The following is a 17219-nucleotide window of genomic DNA, read 5'->3' on the forward strand; positions in this document are numbered from 1 at the left end:
CGAGGGGTAAAACACCCCCCCACCCCCTCCCTTTTTTTTTCTCCTTTCTTATTTGAACGTTGCGAGGGCCTTTACTCCAACCAACCTTATTTTTTTGTCTGGAGTTTTGCCTCTGGCAAACTCCCCTGAAAAATTCAAATATTTTTTGTAGTGAAACAATCAATTAAAAAATAAATATGAACATATTTTACTAAAACTGTTGAGCGATATTTTTTTAATGCGATTTTCAATTTGGGGGCTGCAGTAGTGTAATGGTTAGCTAATGATTTATAAGGTAAATATATGAATTTAATTTTTTTATTTATTAATGTTATATTATTTATTCTATTATTTTTTGTTTTAATTATTTGATAATATTTAATAACTTAATTTAAATATTTTTAAAACTATTTATATGTTTCAATCACACTCAATTATTTTTCTTTAAATTTTTTTAATTATTGTTATAATATAATAACATAAAATGTACTAGAAGTTAACAATAAAGAATAACGGTAAATGATTTTTTTAAAGAAAAATAAATTGGTGTTAGAATAATAACGCAAGTGTGAGTAAGTGGGAGATAGTCCCACATTAGATATGAATATGGTGACTTGAGCATTCATAAGTGGGAGAATCCACTCACCTATCACCTTAACCTTTAGGTGGACAAGTGTTGTGTCTCCCACAAAGGTGTGTTGCTCAAAGGAGAGTCCCATAACCCTTCCCCGATTGTAAAGAGGTACAATTTACAGGTGAGCACCATGGCTAGATGGGAGATAGAAAAATTTTCCTGTAACAATGCCTTCAGATGAAATATATTTCCTGTAAAAATTTAATTATCGTTATTCTTTATTGTTAACTTCTAGTACATTTTATGTCATATTTTTCATGAGACATAGTATTTTACCATATTTTATATTAATATATTAAAAAAAGTTCTAAAAATAATTTTAATTTTGAATTTCCAAACCCTAATATTATAATTAAACAACATTTAATTGGATTAAAACAAGTCAATATTAATTTATTTAAATCATTTGAACAAAATTATATGTTATTTTATCTTCATCTGATCACATAGTTTTTTAAAATCTAAAAAACAATTCAAATTTCAATACTTCTATGTAATTTTAGTTTTGTAATAAATAATAATTATTTAATGTTAGCTACCAAATATACTTCAACGTTTATATTATGCTTATGTCTAAGCTATCAATAAAAATCCTTGTTTCTATCATTAAAATTTCTAAGTAGTCATATCTAGATTTAGGACCATGAGGATTATACCTCTTGTAAACTCTCAATTTGCTATCGTAACTAAAAAATTTTGTGCTTTGCTTTGGGCTTTAGAAATCATTCATATACCTAAAGGGTATACAAACTGAAAAGACCATTTTAGGTTCATTGAATAATGAATGTATCTGATCTTTTATGTAAACCATGTACATTCATTACTCAATGAACCTAAAAAGAGAATATTTGCTTATAATTCAGGCCAGAGAGAGTAGTCCATTGGTTCAAGACAAAATCATACATGGTCGAAATGAGGTGTGATGAGTTATATTTATTCATTTATGAAAAGAACGAACACTCATGACAGATAGAAAAACGAGAGTTTACGTAAACAAGTCAAAGACTGTAGAAGTCTTCTTATATAAATATTTAAATCAAACTAAAACCATTTCAACCAAATTAATCACCATCTTAGATAATTAATGAACTTAGCAAATGCGGATGTTAAGTTAAGAGCCACATTTTGTTCTAACATCAAATATTCGGATAGGTCCTCTTCGGTGTGGTGGAGGGATATAACGAGGGTGGAGTCCAAATCTTCGGCGGAGTTTTTTACTAACAATTGTTTTTTTCATGTAGGTAACGGTTTTTCAACCTCTTTTTGGCATGCTCGTTGGTTGAAAGAAGGCATTCTAAAAGATCTTTTTCCGGATTTGTATAGCATTTCTCTTCTTAAAGAGGCTTCAATTGGTGCGATGGGGGGATGGAAAAATGGTAGGTGGAATTGGAGCGATCTTGGCATTATGGATAATTCTCAAGAGAGAGCGGAGCATGCTGCCAATGAGGGGGCAGCGGCTGTTTCTTTTCCCTTTAATTCTGGTGCAGCCGTAGCTGCAAATGGTGAAAACAGAACTGTGAGCAACAGTGGCTGGAGACCGGGCCATTTCCATTCGAGACAGGCGGTTCTTCATGAGACTCTGTGCTCGGCTGCTGTCCTTCATGCGGATAGACATGACACAGCTACTTGGACTCTTGAGGAAAATGGAATTTTTTCGGTTTCTTCTTGCTGCAATTTTCTGAAAAAGAGGCGTTCTCCCTTAGGTCCGGCAAACCGTTTTGATTCGGTGTTCAAAGACATTTGGAAGGCGGAGGTTCCGATTAAAGTCAAAGCTTTTGGTTGGCGTAGCTTCCTCAACAAAATTCCAACCAAAGATTCGCTTTTGAAAAGAGGTATTATTATTTCTTCAAATGACAATTGTGTTCTTTGTGCGGAAACTAGCGAAACCTTGAACCATTCTTTTTTGAGATGTCGGTATGTCGGAATAGTTTGGAAGGAAATGGCCGAATGGATCGGAATGTCGTATAGTTGTATTGAAGACTTGAAGGAGAGTTTTTTCTTTTGGAGTAATTTTTGTAGATTGAAGAAGGTTAAAAAGGGGAAGGAAGGAACCATTTGGCTAGCCATCCTTTGGAGCATTTGGTTGCGTAGGAACGATATAGTTTTCAACGACTCGTCTTGGAACTCTAGAGACGTAGTTTGGAGTTGTAAAGCTCTAATTTGGAGGTGGTCGTATATCGGGAAAATTACTCGGGCCAATTGTAATTTCTACGAGTTTAGCAATAGCCCATTGTTTTACGTTAGAATACAATAGGATTGTAATTTTCTTAAGACTCTTGTTCTTGTTGCTTCATCCGTTTTATTAATTTATTCCTTGCTTTTAAAAAAAAAAAAAAAGAAAATGATACATTTATACTATTCTAATAGAATCGTGCGCTTGCAGCCTATTAACTCTCAAGAGGAAATTCTTAGTGACAATAGTTGACCAAGTGGTTAGGTCAGACCTGTATAAACTTTTGGTGCATTCTCTCTAAAATCTTCTTTCTTTACTTCCGTTGATTATTCTATTTACATTTCATATCTCTGTTCATATACGAAATGTGAAGGGAGTTTTCGTGAACTAAAGAGAAAGTTGACGACAACTCCTGTTTCGATTTTGCCTAATTTGGCAGAACTGTTTGTTGTGTATTGTGATGCTTCATTGATGGGATTGGGAGACGTGTTGATGTAGAATCACCAAGTTGTGGTTTATGCTTCAAGACAACTCAAAGTACATGAGAGAAATTATTTGGCACATGACTTAGAGTTGGATGATGTTGTGTTTGTATTGAAACTTTGGAGGCATTATTTTTTCATTTCAAGATTCAAAGTGTTTAGTGATCATAAGAGTTTGAAGTATCTCTTTGATCAGAAAGAGTTGAATATGAGGCAGAGAAGATGGTTAGAATTTTTAAAGGATTATGATTTTAGTTTGAATTACCATTCGGGTAAAGCAAATGTGATGGCTGATGCATTGAGTAGGAAATCCTTGTATATGTTGATGTTGATGGTGAAAAAGTTAGAAATAATTGAACAATTTTGAGATATGAGTTTGATTTTTGAAAAGACTTCTTCAGGAGTTAAGCTTGGTATGTTGAAGCTTACTAGTGGTATTCTTGATGAGATTCCAAAAGGTCAGAAATATGATGTGAGTTCGTGGATCGGTTAACTTTGATCAATCAAGGTCGAGGTGACGACTTTCGAATTGATGAAAATGGTATCTTGAGATGTCATGATAGAGTTTGTATTTCGAATATAGCTGAGTTAAAAAAGAGTATTATTGAGGAAGGACATCGTAGTGGATTGAGTATTCATTAGGGTGCTACAAAGATGTATAAGGATTTGAGGAAAATATTTTGGTGGCCTAATACGAAGAAAAAGATTGCAGAGTTTATGTATTCTTGTTTGACTTGTCAGAAGTCAAAGATTGAACATCTAAAGCTGCTGGATTTAATGCAACCGTTGTCCATTTTTGAGTGAAGTGGGATATTATTTCTATGGATTTTGTGTCTGGTTTACCCAAAACACTGAGTAATTTTGAGGCTATTTGGGTTATTGTGTACTGATTAACGAAATCTGATAATTTTATTCTAAAGAGAATGGATTATCCAGTGGAGAAGTTAGCAAAGCTGTACATTGAGATAATTGTCAGTTTGCACGGTATTATGTCTAGCATTGTGTCAGATAAAGACCCGAGGTTTACTTCGATATTTTGGGGGGGGGGGGGGGGGGAGTTGCAAGATGCTTTGGGAATGAAGTTGCGTTTGAGTTCTGCTTAGCATCTACAGACAGATGGCCAAACGGAGAGGACGATTCAGTCACTTGAGGATCTACTAAGAGCTTGTGTGTTGGAAAAAAGGAGGTGCTTGGGATAGTTACTTGCCTTTAATTGAATTTACTTACAAAAACAATTTTCATTTGAGCATCGGGTTGACACTATTTAAAGCGTTGTATGGTAGGAGGTGTAGGACGCCATTATGTTGGTATGAGTCAGGGGAGAGTGTTATGATTGGACCTGAGATATTACAGTAGACTACCGATAAGATTAAGATGATTCGGGAGAAGATGAAGGCTTCCCAGAGTCGTCAGAAGAGTTATCATGACAAGAGGAGGAAAGCACTTGAATTTCAAGAAGGAAATCATGTATTTCTTCGAGTTACTCCGGTAATTGGTGTTTGTCGCACGTTAAAGTCGCGTAAGATGACGCCACATTTTATTGATCCTTATCAGATTTTGAAGAGGATAGAAGAGGTAGCTCATCGAATTGTTTTGTCGCTGTCATTTGCTAATCTCCATGACGTGTTTCATTTGTCTCAATTGAGGAGATACATTTCAGATTCGTCTCATGTGCTCCAAGTAGATGATGAGTAGGTGAGGGATAACCTGACTGTGGAGGCTTGAACTATACATATAGAGGATCGGGAATTGAAGAACCTTTCAGGTAAAGAGATCGCCTTGGTTAAGGTAGTTTGGGGTGGACCAGCGGGTGGAAACATGACTTGGGAGCTTAAGAGTTAGATGAAGGAGTTTTATCCTGATCTGTTCGTTTGAGGTAATTTTTTTGGGCGAAAATCTTTTAAGTGGGGAGAGTTGTAAAACCTCGATTTTTATTATTAGTTATATCTATTTTATTATATGTTATTAATTAATTAGTTGTTTGATTCTGTGAAAAATTGAAGTAATTTTAAATTATTCTATGAGACATGTTAGTTGGTGTGAGAGTGTCGAACCGTTGAGTTCCCATTAGGAGGTAATGTCGATTAGTGGAGAATTAATTAAATTAGTGAAAATTGTAGAGAATAATAAAAATAAGGGTTAAATAAGTTTTTGGTTCCTATAAATATTGCAGTTTCATTTTTAGTCTCTCATGGGTTTTGGCAACGGTTTTAGCTGGTTTTTGACAACATTTTTGTGTGTGTAAAAACCGTTGCCTAAAGGAAGGGAGAGACTAAAAATAAAAACTGCAATATTTATAGGGATCAAAAACTTATTTAACCTTAAAAATAATAGTAATGGGCTTAAATTAGTGGGAATGTGACGGATTAACGGGGGAGTGTATACTGAGTCCATTAATTTGAAATTCTGGGAAGTGGGAATTAGTATTAGTTACTAATATTTTATAAAAAGAAATTAGAAGTCAGAAGGAAAAGTTAGAAAGAGAAGAGAAAAAGAGTTACGTAAAAAAAGGGAAGAACACCAAGAGGGAACTTCAAAGAATCAATCGAAAATCAAGGTAAGGGTGAGTTATTTGCATTATTATGAGATCGTATGATAATATATAGTGGGTATGTGCATTTTAGGATGTGATATGTATTGAATTCCATGTTATGTAAATGTTAGGTTTTGATGATAAACCATGAATATGTGGGGTTGATTGTCATTGTTGTATGATTTTGTTATGAAATTGCTATGTGCAAATGTATGAACCTATATGATGAATTGTTGATATATTTATGGCTGAATTGATGCAATTGTTGGTGTATAATGCGTAGAAACATTGGATAATATTTATGTTGGCTTGTTGGTAATAAGAAGCTCGACTTTGGTTGCAAATTGGGGTTTTGGGATGGCTTAAAAAGTGATTTTCGTACTGATAAGTAGCAGAAAAGTGCTTTTACTATAGTGTAATCAATTACCTGGATTTGGTTAATCGGTTACTTTATTGAAAAATGGGTTTCTGGGATTTTTTTGAGTCATAATCGGTTACAGTTTTTTTTGTAACCGATTACCACATAAAAAAAGGTTTTTGGGCTGTTTTCGAGTTTGTATCCGGTTACATGTTTTGGCATAACCCATTACTGCTATTTTGACAGATTTTTCTAAAACTTTGAAAATTCATAACTTTTTTTCTGGGTGTTCGTTTGGCGCTCTATTTGAACTTACGAGAAGCTAAAAATATTTCCTATCCTATAAAATAATTCCGAACATAATGGGTGATTATTTATTGGTGATCGACGCGTTTCTGTGCAAGGTTTTGTCTGTTATGCTGAGATGTGTATATGCTATTATGTGTGATGTTTGTTGTGTTGTTTTGGAGCAACTGCGTAATGATTGTGAATTACAGATGAAGGATTTGTTGATATATGCAGGTATATGCAATTTTATGGTAATTCAAGTGTGGTGAATTATTTTAGATATGCATGGATATTAAAATTAGGGAATGGTCTTAATTGCATATGGTTGTTGTAATTGCACATGCATCATTTGGTCAAGAGGCGATGTTCGTTAGTTTTGTGGGAGTTAGTGACTTGTCCCAAACCTAGAGTGGGGGTTGAAACCTTTGGGTATGGGCTTTTGTTGTGTTATTGGTCTAGAGGACGAATCCAGTTTAAATGTAAAAACCGAATAAAGTAAGAGGTGATTGATACCGTATGCATGAGTATTGCATTAAGTCTTGCATCGAGTCACATTGTGTTTATGTGAAAATATGGAGTTGTTTGCATTATTTGGAAATAAATGCATTTTGTGAAAATGTAAAGTGTGGGTGTATTCTTGAAAATAATATAATGATTGAGTGATGCTATGTATGTGAAATATATGAAGTATGGTGAATTCATATTGTGTATGCATGTTATTTATTATATATTATTATATAATTTCTACAATGATGTAAATTCTCACCCTTCAGTTGCAATGATGTTTTATAACGCCATCGCTCAGATACCGAAGATTAGAGTTGCTTCTAGTTTGCTTGAAGATGGAGAATCTACCTTTATTTTATTTTTGCATTTTTGGATTTTGAGTCGTGCTCTGGTCATCTAACACTGCAGAACATTTTGATCCATGTTTTGAGAGATACTTTGTATTCTCTTCGATTTTGTTATTTTAATAAGATTACGTGGTGATTGAAATTTATGCCTTAGTTTTAAATAAAGTGATTTTATTATGAGACAATAATGTTTTGTCCTAAAAAAAGGTGATTCCGCTGAGAAAGTGCATATGTTGAGGTTTATGGAAAACATGAATTATATCTAGTGTTATTGAGAATGACAAGTGTTTGTGATGTTTGAATTATGTGTGACACCCTTGAATTGATATGCATGACATATTATTCTAATTTATGTTATATTTTCCGTGGGGTTTTGAAGGGTGTTACACATGCACTTTGATTTGGTTGTATTTCGGGTTGTTAGGGGAAGACTAGTATTCATTTATGCCATTGATGCAAACGCAAGCTAATATGAGAGTGGCTAACATGTGGGAGGAATATGGTGTGCCATTAACTGCTGGAGCGATGCATGAGTCATTTTGGATATGTGGAGATCATTTCGGGATCCCTCTTCGAGGATACTCCTAACAACATCATCCACAAACATCTTGATGACATACTGGTGAATTACGAGAGTCATCTGGTACTAGAGGAGTATCAGAGTATGCCAGCCACAAGTCAGTGCATGGTATTATGCTATCGGTTACATGACTTTGTTCTATAGTGTGTCATTCCGTGTCACAACACCAGACCACTCTGGACGTCTACCTACGCTTGCTCATAAGGAGATCTTGGATAATGAGCAGGCCATGGATGATCATGTCATTGATGTGTTGCAGATGATTTGGTTGCCCTAACACGTTCCCTTCTCATTGAGGCACGAAATGCTTTGGGTTACCATTGGCCAAAGAGGAGCCAGAGGGTTAGGATTAGGCATATGCAGTAGGTTATATAATTATTTTTGTATTTTTGGATATTTTAGTATTATTTTCCATACTTCGAAAATATTGTTTGTAATATTATGAGATTTTTTTAATTAATGCATTACATTGTTCTATGATGTTCATGTTTATTAATGTTTGAAACAAATTATGGCATTGTTAGTCAGATTAAAATGACTTTGGATTAAAAAAATACAAACTTAGGACAATATTCCTTCCGAAGATGCATGCAAGTAAGTTTTTGAAGATGCATATCTAAAATAAGCGTTTTCGAATTTGCATCTCTGATTTCACTTCAAAAATATTTGCAGGTGCATCCCCTAACCAAATTTTGACAAAAATGTTATGGCTGCTTGATTTATGAATGATGAGGTGATTTAGTGTGCGTATGGAAATGCATTTCCAAAAATACAGAAATACAATATTAAATTTTCAAGAGCTGTAAATCACACCATAAAGGTGAAAAAGAATTCTCGAATTTTTATTGAACAATTATTCGTTAGTGGATTAGGCCTAGTCCATTCACAAATGCATTTAATTATTTGATTTTTAATGGTGTTTTGTAACTTTATTATTTTAATTTATTTTTTCAAATTTATAGTAATAAAATAATACACTTACTTATTTTCTTTTACACACACATATTACTATTAAAATATTCATATTTAAATACTATCTTTTTTTGGAAACTGTTAGAAAATTAAAATAAAACAAATATAATAATAATAATATTTTATATTAATTACTATAAATATAAATATGAATAAAATTATCATACTATAATGAATATACATATAAATGAATTAATTTTATTATTAAAAATATATAAACTTAATTATTTATTAAAATATATATGTACAAATTATTGTTATTCTTATTAACTATAAAATTCTCTATCCACTTTAAGTTATATGATGTTTTGATTATTTTACCAATTAATTTGTTAACAAAAAGAAAAATTATGAAATAATTTACTAAATTATCTTTTATCAATTAAATGAAAAAAGTGAACTTACAAAAGATAAATTTGAAAAATAAGTATGGATATATTTTTCTAAAATTATAACGCGATATTTTCATAAGAGGTTAAAGGTAGTGCAATGACAGTGTAAAAAAGTTTTACACTGTCATCCAATAGAAACAAATTGTTTTGCCATGTCATATAATTTTTTTAAAATTATAATTTTTTACACTGTCAGTGTATCACCCATTTTCTCTTTTCATAATGCGATTTTTAGTTTTGTTAATGATTTATAAGGTAAATATATATTATTTTAATCTATTATTTTTTGTTTTAATTATTTAATAATATTTAATAATATTAATAATTTAAATTAATTTTTTTAAAACTATTTAAATGTTTCAATCAAACTAGATTACTTTTCTTTAAAAATTTAAAGCGAAATTACACTTTTGGTCCCCTGTTTTGTTTTTAAATACTTTTGGCCCCTCATCTCCACTTTGACTACCAAAAACGCCTATGTGTCAATTTTTTTAAATACGTGGCATTTTTTAAAATGCCAAGTCATTTATAAATAATAAAAAGTAAGTAATTTATTTTATTTTATTTTAATATATCAGTTAAACAACAAAACACTTGAGGTCTGAACCATTTCTATTAGCTAAACGAAGAAGAGAAGAACAAAGGTTTCAGGGAAGAAGCATGACGAGAACATGATAGTCCTAATCGCGTCCAAATCGCATCCCGCATCCAACAAAAAAGCATCATATCCAGGTAATTTCGAGTTTGTGCGTAGTTTCACCCCTAATTTTCATCTTTGAAAACCCTAATTTTCACCGTTAATATTCAATTGAATTCACAGACAGAAATGTCTTCTTCTAAGTCTAAGCTAGATGAGAAGTTTTGTTGTAGGTATGTTGTGAACTAGAACTTTGATGTTATGAATTGAGATTTTGTTATTCAGTCACGTTTCTAATATTGTGATTATTTGCTGATTTGTTATAGTTATTTAGTATATGAAATGAGATGTTATATTTTTTAATTTGTTATAGGCCAGCTGGAAAAAATGCAGTTAGGTTAAGGATTAATTATGGGGGTACTTTGTTCTGTATCCTTGCAAGATCTATGTTAATGGAAAGGTAGAAGAACTAGATTGGGAATTTGATGTGGATTATATGTGTTATATGGACTTTCTGAAGGTTATAAACGAGTTGGGTTATGTAAAAATCAATGGCATGTGGTATCATCACCCGAAATTATCATTACTCGATTCAAGGATAGTGAAGCAAAAAAATCTCATTACTCGATTCAGAGGCAATATTTGTCCTAGGGTGGAGCAAACAATTGAAAGATTGAAGAGGGAAGCTAGTGGTTGGACACCAACATGGCACAAAAATGATGCATTTAATATCTTTAGTGTGACCAATGGTACGAACACTTATGAGGAGAACTTACAACTACACCACCGCGCTTGCCGTAACTGGGCTCTAAGCGACATTCCATGCGTTCACGCCATTGGTTGTATTTTACAGAAAAAGGATGACACATTTCCTTTTGTGTCACACTATTATAGGTATGAACTGCTTATGTGAATTGTTTGTTAGTTAATTCAAGTTACTGAGTTTGGACATAATTATATAATGCTTTGGTGAAATATTTCTTAGGTGCAATGAACTGAACTGGGAAAACATAGTTTGTGAACTGTTTCTTAGGAACAACGAATCGAACTGGGAAAGCATAGTTAGTGAACTATTTCTTAGGCACAATGAACTAAACTGGGAAAGCATAGTTAGTGAACTGTTTCTTAGGCACAATGAACATTTTTAGTTAGTTAATTATTGTTACTGAGTATGATTTTGTCCCGGTCCCACTATTGAGCATCCTATCAACTTTTTATTATGATTCTGTATTTTATAATACTAAGAATATAGTTTGGTAATGCCCAAATAGTTAATTGCTGCATGTTTTCATTTTTGAACTGGCTATACTGAGTTTTAACTGAGTAGTTTGTTTCTTTATGCACAGGAAAACAAGTTTCATGGCAACATACTCTTATATTGTTCTACCTTCGAATGGTCCAAGACTTTGGCCAACAACGAAAGGTTAACCAATTAATCCACCATTCATGAGGAGAGCTCCAGGACGGCCCAAAAATAAAAGAAACAAATCTAATGATGAGCCCACTTCAAGCAATGTGTTGCCTAGAATCTTGACGATGTCATGTGTAAAAGCTGTGGGAATTTCAAGCACAATGCAAGAATGTGCAAAGGAAAGACAGTGAAGGATCGAGAGTTGGCCAAAGGAAGTAATAAGACACCGAAGCAGAAGAAAGCATCAACCTCAGGAAATACCAAAACAAAGAAGCAAAAGAAGTCGTCAACAGATGAAGCGCCTACTGTTTTGACACAAGGATCGCAGGGGCCTTTAACACAAGAAACAACTAGATAGAAAAGTTGTAGTAAATTGTTCTTTTTTCTAAAATACTTTTGGGCAATGTAATGGATAGAAACTAGATAGGATATCATTTTCGTCAATGTAATAGATATCATTATACTGTTAGCAATCCTATGTACTCCTGAGTATGATTAAGTAGTCACAAATGTTACTGTCATTGTTAAGCAATCTTATGTACTTTTTGTATTGCTTTTATTGTTGTTTTGATTGGATGATTGAATCATCTATACATTAGGTTTATTTTAGATTACCATTATTCTAAATAGTTTACAAAACCATGTAGTGATAGTTTATTGATTAACACTATTCTAAATAGTTTACAAGCTTTACTGATAGTTTACAAAACCATGTAATAATACATTACCATTATTCTAAATAGTTTTACAATCTTTACTGATAAAACCATGATAAAACCATGTAATAAACCATGATAAAACCACGTATTGAACCATTATTCTAAATAGTTAGGAACAATATCAAAATTTTGGGAACAATCTCAGAATTTTGGAAACTCTAATAAAACCATGTACTGAACCATGTAATTGAACTATATACTGGATAACATGCTTATAATTTTGAGCAAACTAATTCCATTAATTTTCATTGTCAAAATACAACACTAATATTACATTATCATTACACTAAAATTACATTATCCAACCACAATTTTTAACAGCAACACTAATATCAGAACCCAAGACAAAACCAAAAATATAACTAAAATCTTGACTTTCTTTTTCAACTTGTCATCAGTCTTATTCACCGATAATTCCTTCTTCGAATTGTTATATAACTTTCTTCAATAATGAATGGATGACCTCATTTGAACGTTCCTCCAGTTGCTCATCATACCACTCAAAATATGCACATCCTTTCCTTCCTTGTAACTGTATAACATACGGCCATAGCTCAGTGATTGAGAAAATTAAAACATTTATACAAGCATTAAAAAATTAGGGATTTTGAGGTACCTTGTATAACCCACAACCATAGAACCTTCGACCAGGATTCTGAGATGTCTAGGAAGTAACAAGTGGCGAGTCCAACCCACAATAACACTACAGCCTTCTTCTCCTAGAATGAGAGAGGTTGCTTGAAATGCTAAATGATTCAGATGCCATAGGAAGGAAGAATTTGCAGTGGAACGCAGAAGAAAGTAGATCGATATGCCAACCTTGAATCTGTAAACACGAAGCAGAAACAACTTCTTAGAAGGGAAACCCTAATAATTTCACCTGGAAACACGAAGAAGAAGAAGGGTTTCTTAAATAACCAATTTGTAATTATAATTTTAATATTTATAATGACATGGAAATAATTAACGAATTAAAAATGCCACGTATTTAAAAAATTGACACATAGGCGTTTTTGGTAGTCAATGTGGGGATGGGGGACCAACAGTGTTTAAAAATAAAACAGGGGGACTAAAATCGTGAAAACACCAAAATAGAAGGACCAAAAGTGTAATTTAACCAAAATTCAGTTATCTTTATTCTTTATTGTTAACTTCTTGTTCTCGTACATTTTATGTCATATATATATTTTTCATGAGACATAATATCTTACCATATTTTTTATCAATATATTAAAATAATTTCTAAAAATAATTTTAATTTTGATTATCCAAACACTAATATTATAATTAAATAACATTTAATTAGATTAAAACAATTCAATATTAATTTATTTGAATCATTTAAACAAAATTATTTGTGATCGATTTTATCTTCTTATCACATAGTTTTTTAAAATCTAAAAAACCATTCAAATTTCAATTGAAATACTCCTATGTAATTTTAGTTTTGTAATAAATATAAATATTTAACGTTAGCTACCAAATATACTTCTCTCACTCACATCCCCCCTTCCCACTAAATTGGTCAAAGTAAATGAAAAGAATAATTATTTATTACTATATCTAGTTTTTAACCTCATTTTAAATTGGTCAAATTAAATGAAAAGAACCATTGTATATATACTAAATGTAATTATTGGTCCTGTAAAATTTACTGTAATTGCCAAGACTGTGTTATTTATTTTTTAATAAAGTTTCTAAAAAATATTATTTCCAAAATATAAATATGGTTATTAGTTAGGTCCTTCTAAATAAATATATATATATTTTAAAAATGTTAAAATATAGCAAATACTAAATATTTATCATAATGTTGAATACATTGAACTTAATTTCTGGGAATACATTGTATTCAATATGTTGATAGAGACATATATTATAAATCATTATTATTATTGCATCCTACCAACAAAAAAATAAAAATAAATTAAAGGATTAATCAATATATTTTGTGTATATATACCCTTATAGTATACTATCTCATCATTTCAGAATCAGAGTGTGCATGCTATTATAGTTTCAACAATATGGCTGAGATTGAGAGCAAGTATGTGTCTAGTTGGTACAATCTCCATTCCAAAGTTCCAGAATCTTATGTGCAACCACTAGACAGAAGACCTTGCAATGCTGTCATGTCCACTAACAAGTCAATCCCAGTGATTGATCTTGCCGGAAATGATCGCGACGAGATCATCAAAAACATCATCAAATCCTCCGAAGAATTCGGATTTTTTCAGGTATAAAATTTTTATTATTCTTTTCAACTCATATAATATATTTACGTAGGAAAATCAACATAGTTGAAATGTTTCTGCATTTCACACATCAGTATTCATGCGTATGCACGATTATATGTTTGCATGTCACATGCATGTCATATGTCAATATTCATGTGTACGCACGGGTATATGTTCGGACGTTAATATATATGTAAAAAAATTTGATGTAGGTTGTGAATCATGGAGTTGCTAAGGAGTTGGTGGATGAAACCGTAAGGATTTTCAAAGAATTTCATGCCTTGCCTGCTGATGTGAAAGAAAGTGAAAGCTCTAAGGATCCTAAACAAAGCTGTAAGCTCTATACAAGCAGTGGAAGGAACGTTGCAGATGTTGCTAAGTATTGGAAAGATTCATTGAAACATCCTTGTCTTCCTTCTGGAGAGTTCAATGAGTATTGGCCTGAGAAACCTGAGGGATATCGGTAAGTTTTTCGCATTTTATTAAATTAAAAATTATCATATAGTAATTTATTTTGCTTCATTGTGTGTACGTTACATAGTTGAAAAATAGGTTTTGTTGGATCTAATGATATATTTGATTGGTGATTTTTTGGTTAGTTAAGAAGTGAGGTGTGCATGTCTTACATGATGGGATTATTATAATGTTTTGTTAATGATTGACTTGTTTAAACAATAGTTGATGAAAACAATTGAAGATTACAAATAAATTTGTATTATGTTTGATGACTATTAGATAAATTTATGTTATATAATTTCAAATGGGTGTTGATGGTGTTGATAATTGAACCCTAGTGATACTCTCAAACTCTTAAATTTTACAAAAATATCTTTTTCGAACTCTCCTGATTTCAAAATCAAGATGCATCTCATATATAAATATATAAATAGAGTTTAGAATTTAGGGATTTTAGAGTGTTTCATGCAAGCTTGAAATCTCTTGTAATATATTTTGTGTCTAAATTTTGAAATCCGAAAGAATATTTATGTTTGGGTGCATTTTTGTTAAACTTGAGTTTTTTTGTGGCGCGTTAGGATTTCAAAATTCGGATGTGTTCAAATTTTAAAATTCAAACCGGACTATTTATGCCTTTAGTGCGATTCAGGTGAAATTGAACTCTCTTATAATATATGATATGTCAGAATTTCAATATTCAGACGGGTGAGAAGAACATTTCTAAAAAATTCTTAAAATGAAACTCAACCCAACTTGGATTTTGAAAAAGCTAAAAAAAAAAACAAATAAGTAGTGTTTTTTATTTATTTATAATTTTGACCAAATTGTATTGTATTTTCAATAATGTAACATTATATTTAACTTTTACAAATTTAAGTCAACATTTATTTATTTTTCATTTTTCCAGTGAAACTGTTGGAAAGTACACACAAGAACTAAGAGCACTTGGGCTAAGAATTCTGGAACTGATTTCAGAAGGGTTGGGACTGAGCCCAGGTTACTTCTCAGGAGATCTAAGTGCAAATCCAATAATCCTATCTCACCATTACCCTCCTTGCCCAGAACCAGGTTTAACATTGGGAGCTTCAAAGCACAAAGATCCAAACACTTTAACCATTCTTTTTCAAGAACCAAATATCACTGCACTTCATGTCATGAAAGACGGTGCTTGGATTCCAGTCGAACCAATTCCTGACGCCTTTGTTATTAACATGGGCTTTATGATGCAGGTACATATTTTTTCATCAGATCAGATACATCAGTTATTCAATAAATCTTTATTAAAAAAAAAAGTTTGCTTATGAAAATCGTCATTTTTTTTATTGATGTAGATACTTACTAATGGGAGGCTTATCGGTGCTGAACATCGGGTTGTAACAAACGCAAACCCTAGCAGGCATACCATAGCTTATTTCATTAATCCAAGTAGAGAAGCGATTATTGGACCTGCAAAAGAGGTTACGAGTTCAACTTCACCACCCATTTATCCATCCATGCCATTTGGAGAATTGTTGGAGAAATTTATGAACAATGGTCCTTACTTTGAAGCACAATTTCGCTTGTAAAATGTGAACATCAAGACACGTTTTGCTTTTGCTTGAGGAGATTTATATGCAAGTAATCATGAATAAGTTGCTAGAGTATACTACTAGCTTATGAATAATTGGTCTTGTAATTTTACTTTATGATGGTCTTTTTATGGCCAAACATTTATGTGCAAATTTCCTCTTGGTCGTGAATTGAATTATTTTTATACTTTTGAACATTTTTTTCTTTTAATATTAGAAAAATAAAATTATTGATAGAAATTTATATATAACTTATCTAATTTGTCCCTCAAAATTCACATAATTAAATTTGTGTGGTATTAACTATTTTAGGGTTAGGTAGGACATCACGCTTTTGTTTTGAAGAAACACATTTTGTTAAATCGAAGAGGATGAATTTTGTTTATAATCTATTAAATTTTTTAATTCATAATTTGTGTCCTTAAGACACAAGTTAGCATTATCCTAAACAAACAAACTTCATTCAAAAGAGTGATGAAATTTGTGAGATAGCTAAAAATAAAACATGATAACTAGAAACAAACTTTTAGCTTTCACCACAAGCCGTCTCTCCCAAGACTTTGGAACTTATGGGTTATTGGTGTTGGAAAAATAATAAACATAATGAAAAAAGAGGAACACAATAACAACACAAGAGATTAACGTGGAAACTGTTGGGTACCAGGGTATAAAGATAATTAGGACACAACTTAAAATAAGAGATTAAGGAGTAGAAAATGACACACAATATTTACGTGGAAACCCTCAACAAATAAGGGAAAAACCACGGGCACCGGTAGAAAAGATTTTCACTAAGTGGAAGAAATTACAACACTTCTCTCTAAATACAAGGAGAGAATAAATTACACTCTCTCTTGAAATAGGAGAACACTTACTAAAAGAACCTTACAAGGAGAACACTGTTTTTTTTCTCTCTTACTTTTTTCTTCTTAGTTACTATGTTGTA

At 31.9% G+C, this 17219-nt stretch overlaps 1 protein-coding gene across 1 annotated transcript; it reads left to right on the forward strand.

Moving 5' to 3' along the window:
• The first annotated feature begins 14024 nt into the window (after nt 1-14024).
• On the forward strand, nt 14025-16438 carry LOC131629942 (hyoscyamine 6-dioxygenase-like). The gene is made up of 4 exons (XM_058900749.1): nt 14025-14249; nt 14462-14712; nt 15613-15934; nt 16037-16438. Exons 1-4 carry the CDS (start codon nt 14040-14042, stop codon nt 16268-16270), a joined length of 1017 nt encoding a protein of 338 aa, XP_058756732.1. The 5' UTR covers nt 14025-14039; the 3' UTR covers nt 16271-16438.
• Nucleotides 16439-17219: the final 781 nt, after the last annotated feature.

The sequence above is a fragment of the Vicia villosa genome, unplaced genomic scaffold (assembly GCF_029867415.1).
Source record: "Vicia villosa cultivar HV-30 ecotype Madison, WI unplaced genomic scaffold, Vvil1.0 ctg.000622F_1_1, whole genome shotgun sequence".
Classification (NCBI taxonomy): Eukaryota; Viridiplantae; Streptophyta; class Magnoliopsida; order Fabales; family Fabaceae; genus Vicia; species Vicia villosa.

What these genes read in the sequence shown, in the direction of transcription:
- LOC131629942 (XM_058900749.1), top strand. Translation starts at nt 14,040, where the DNA reads ATGGCTGAGATTGAGAGCAAGTATGTGTCTAGTTGGTACAATCTCCAT. An exon ending in AAGAATTCGGATTTTTTCAG is followed by an intron (nt 14,250 to 14,461) that starts GTATAAAATTTT and finishes AATTTGATGTAG; the next exon opens with GTTGTGAATCATGGAGTTGC. An exon ending in ACATGGGCTTTATGATGCAG is followed by an intron (nt 15,935 to 16,036) that starts GTACATATTTTT and finishes TTATTGATGTAG; the next exon opens with ATACTTACTAATGGGAGGCT.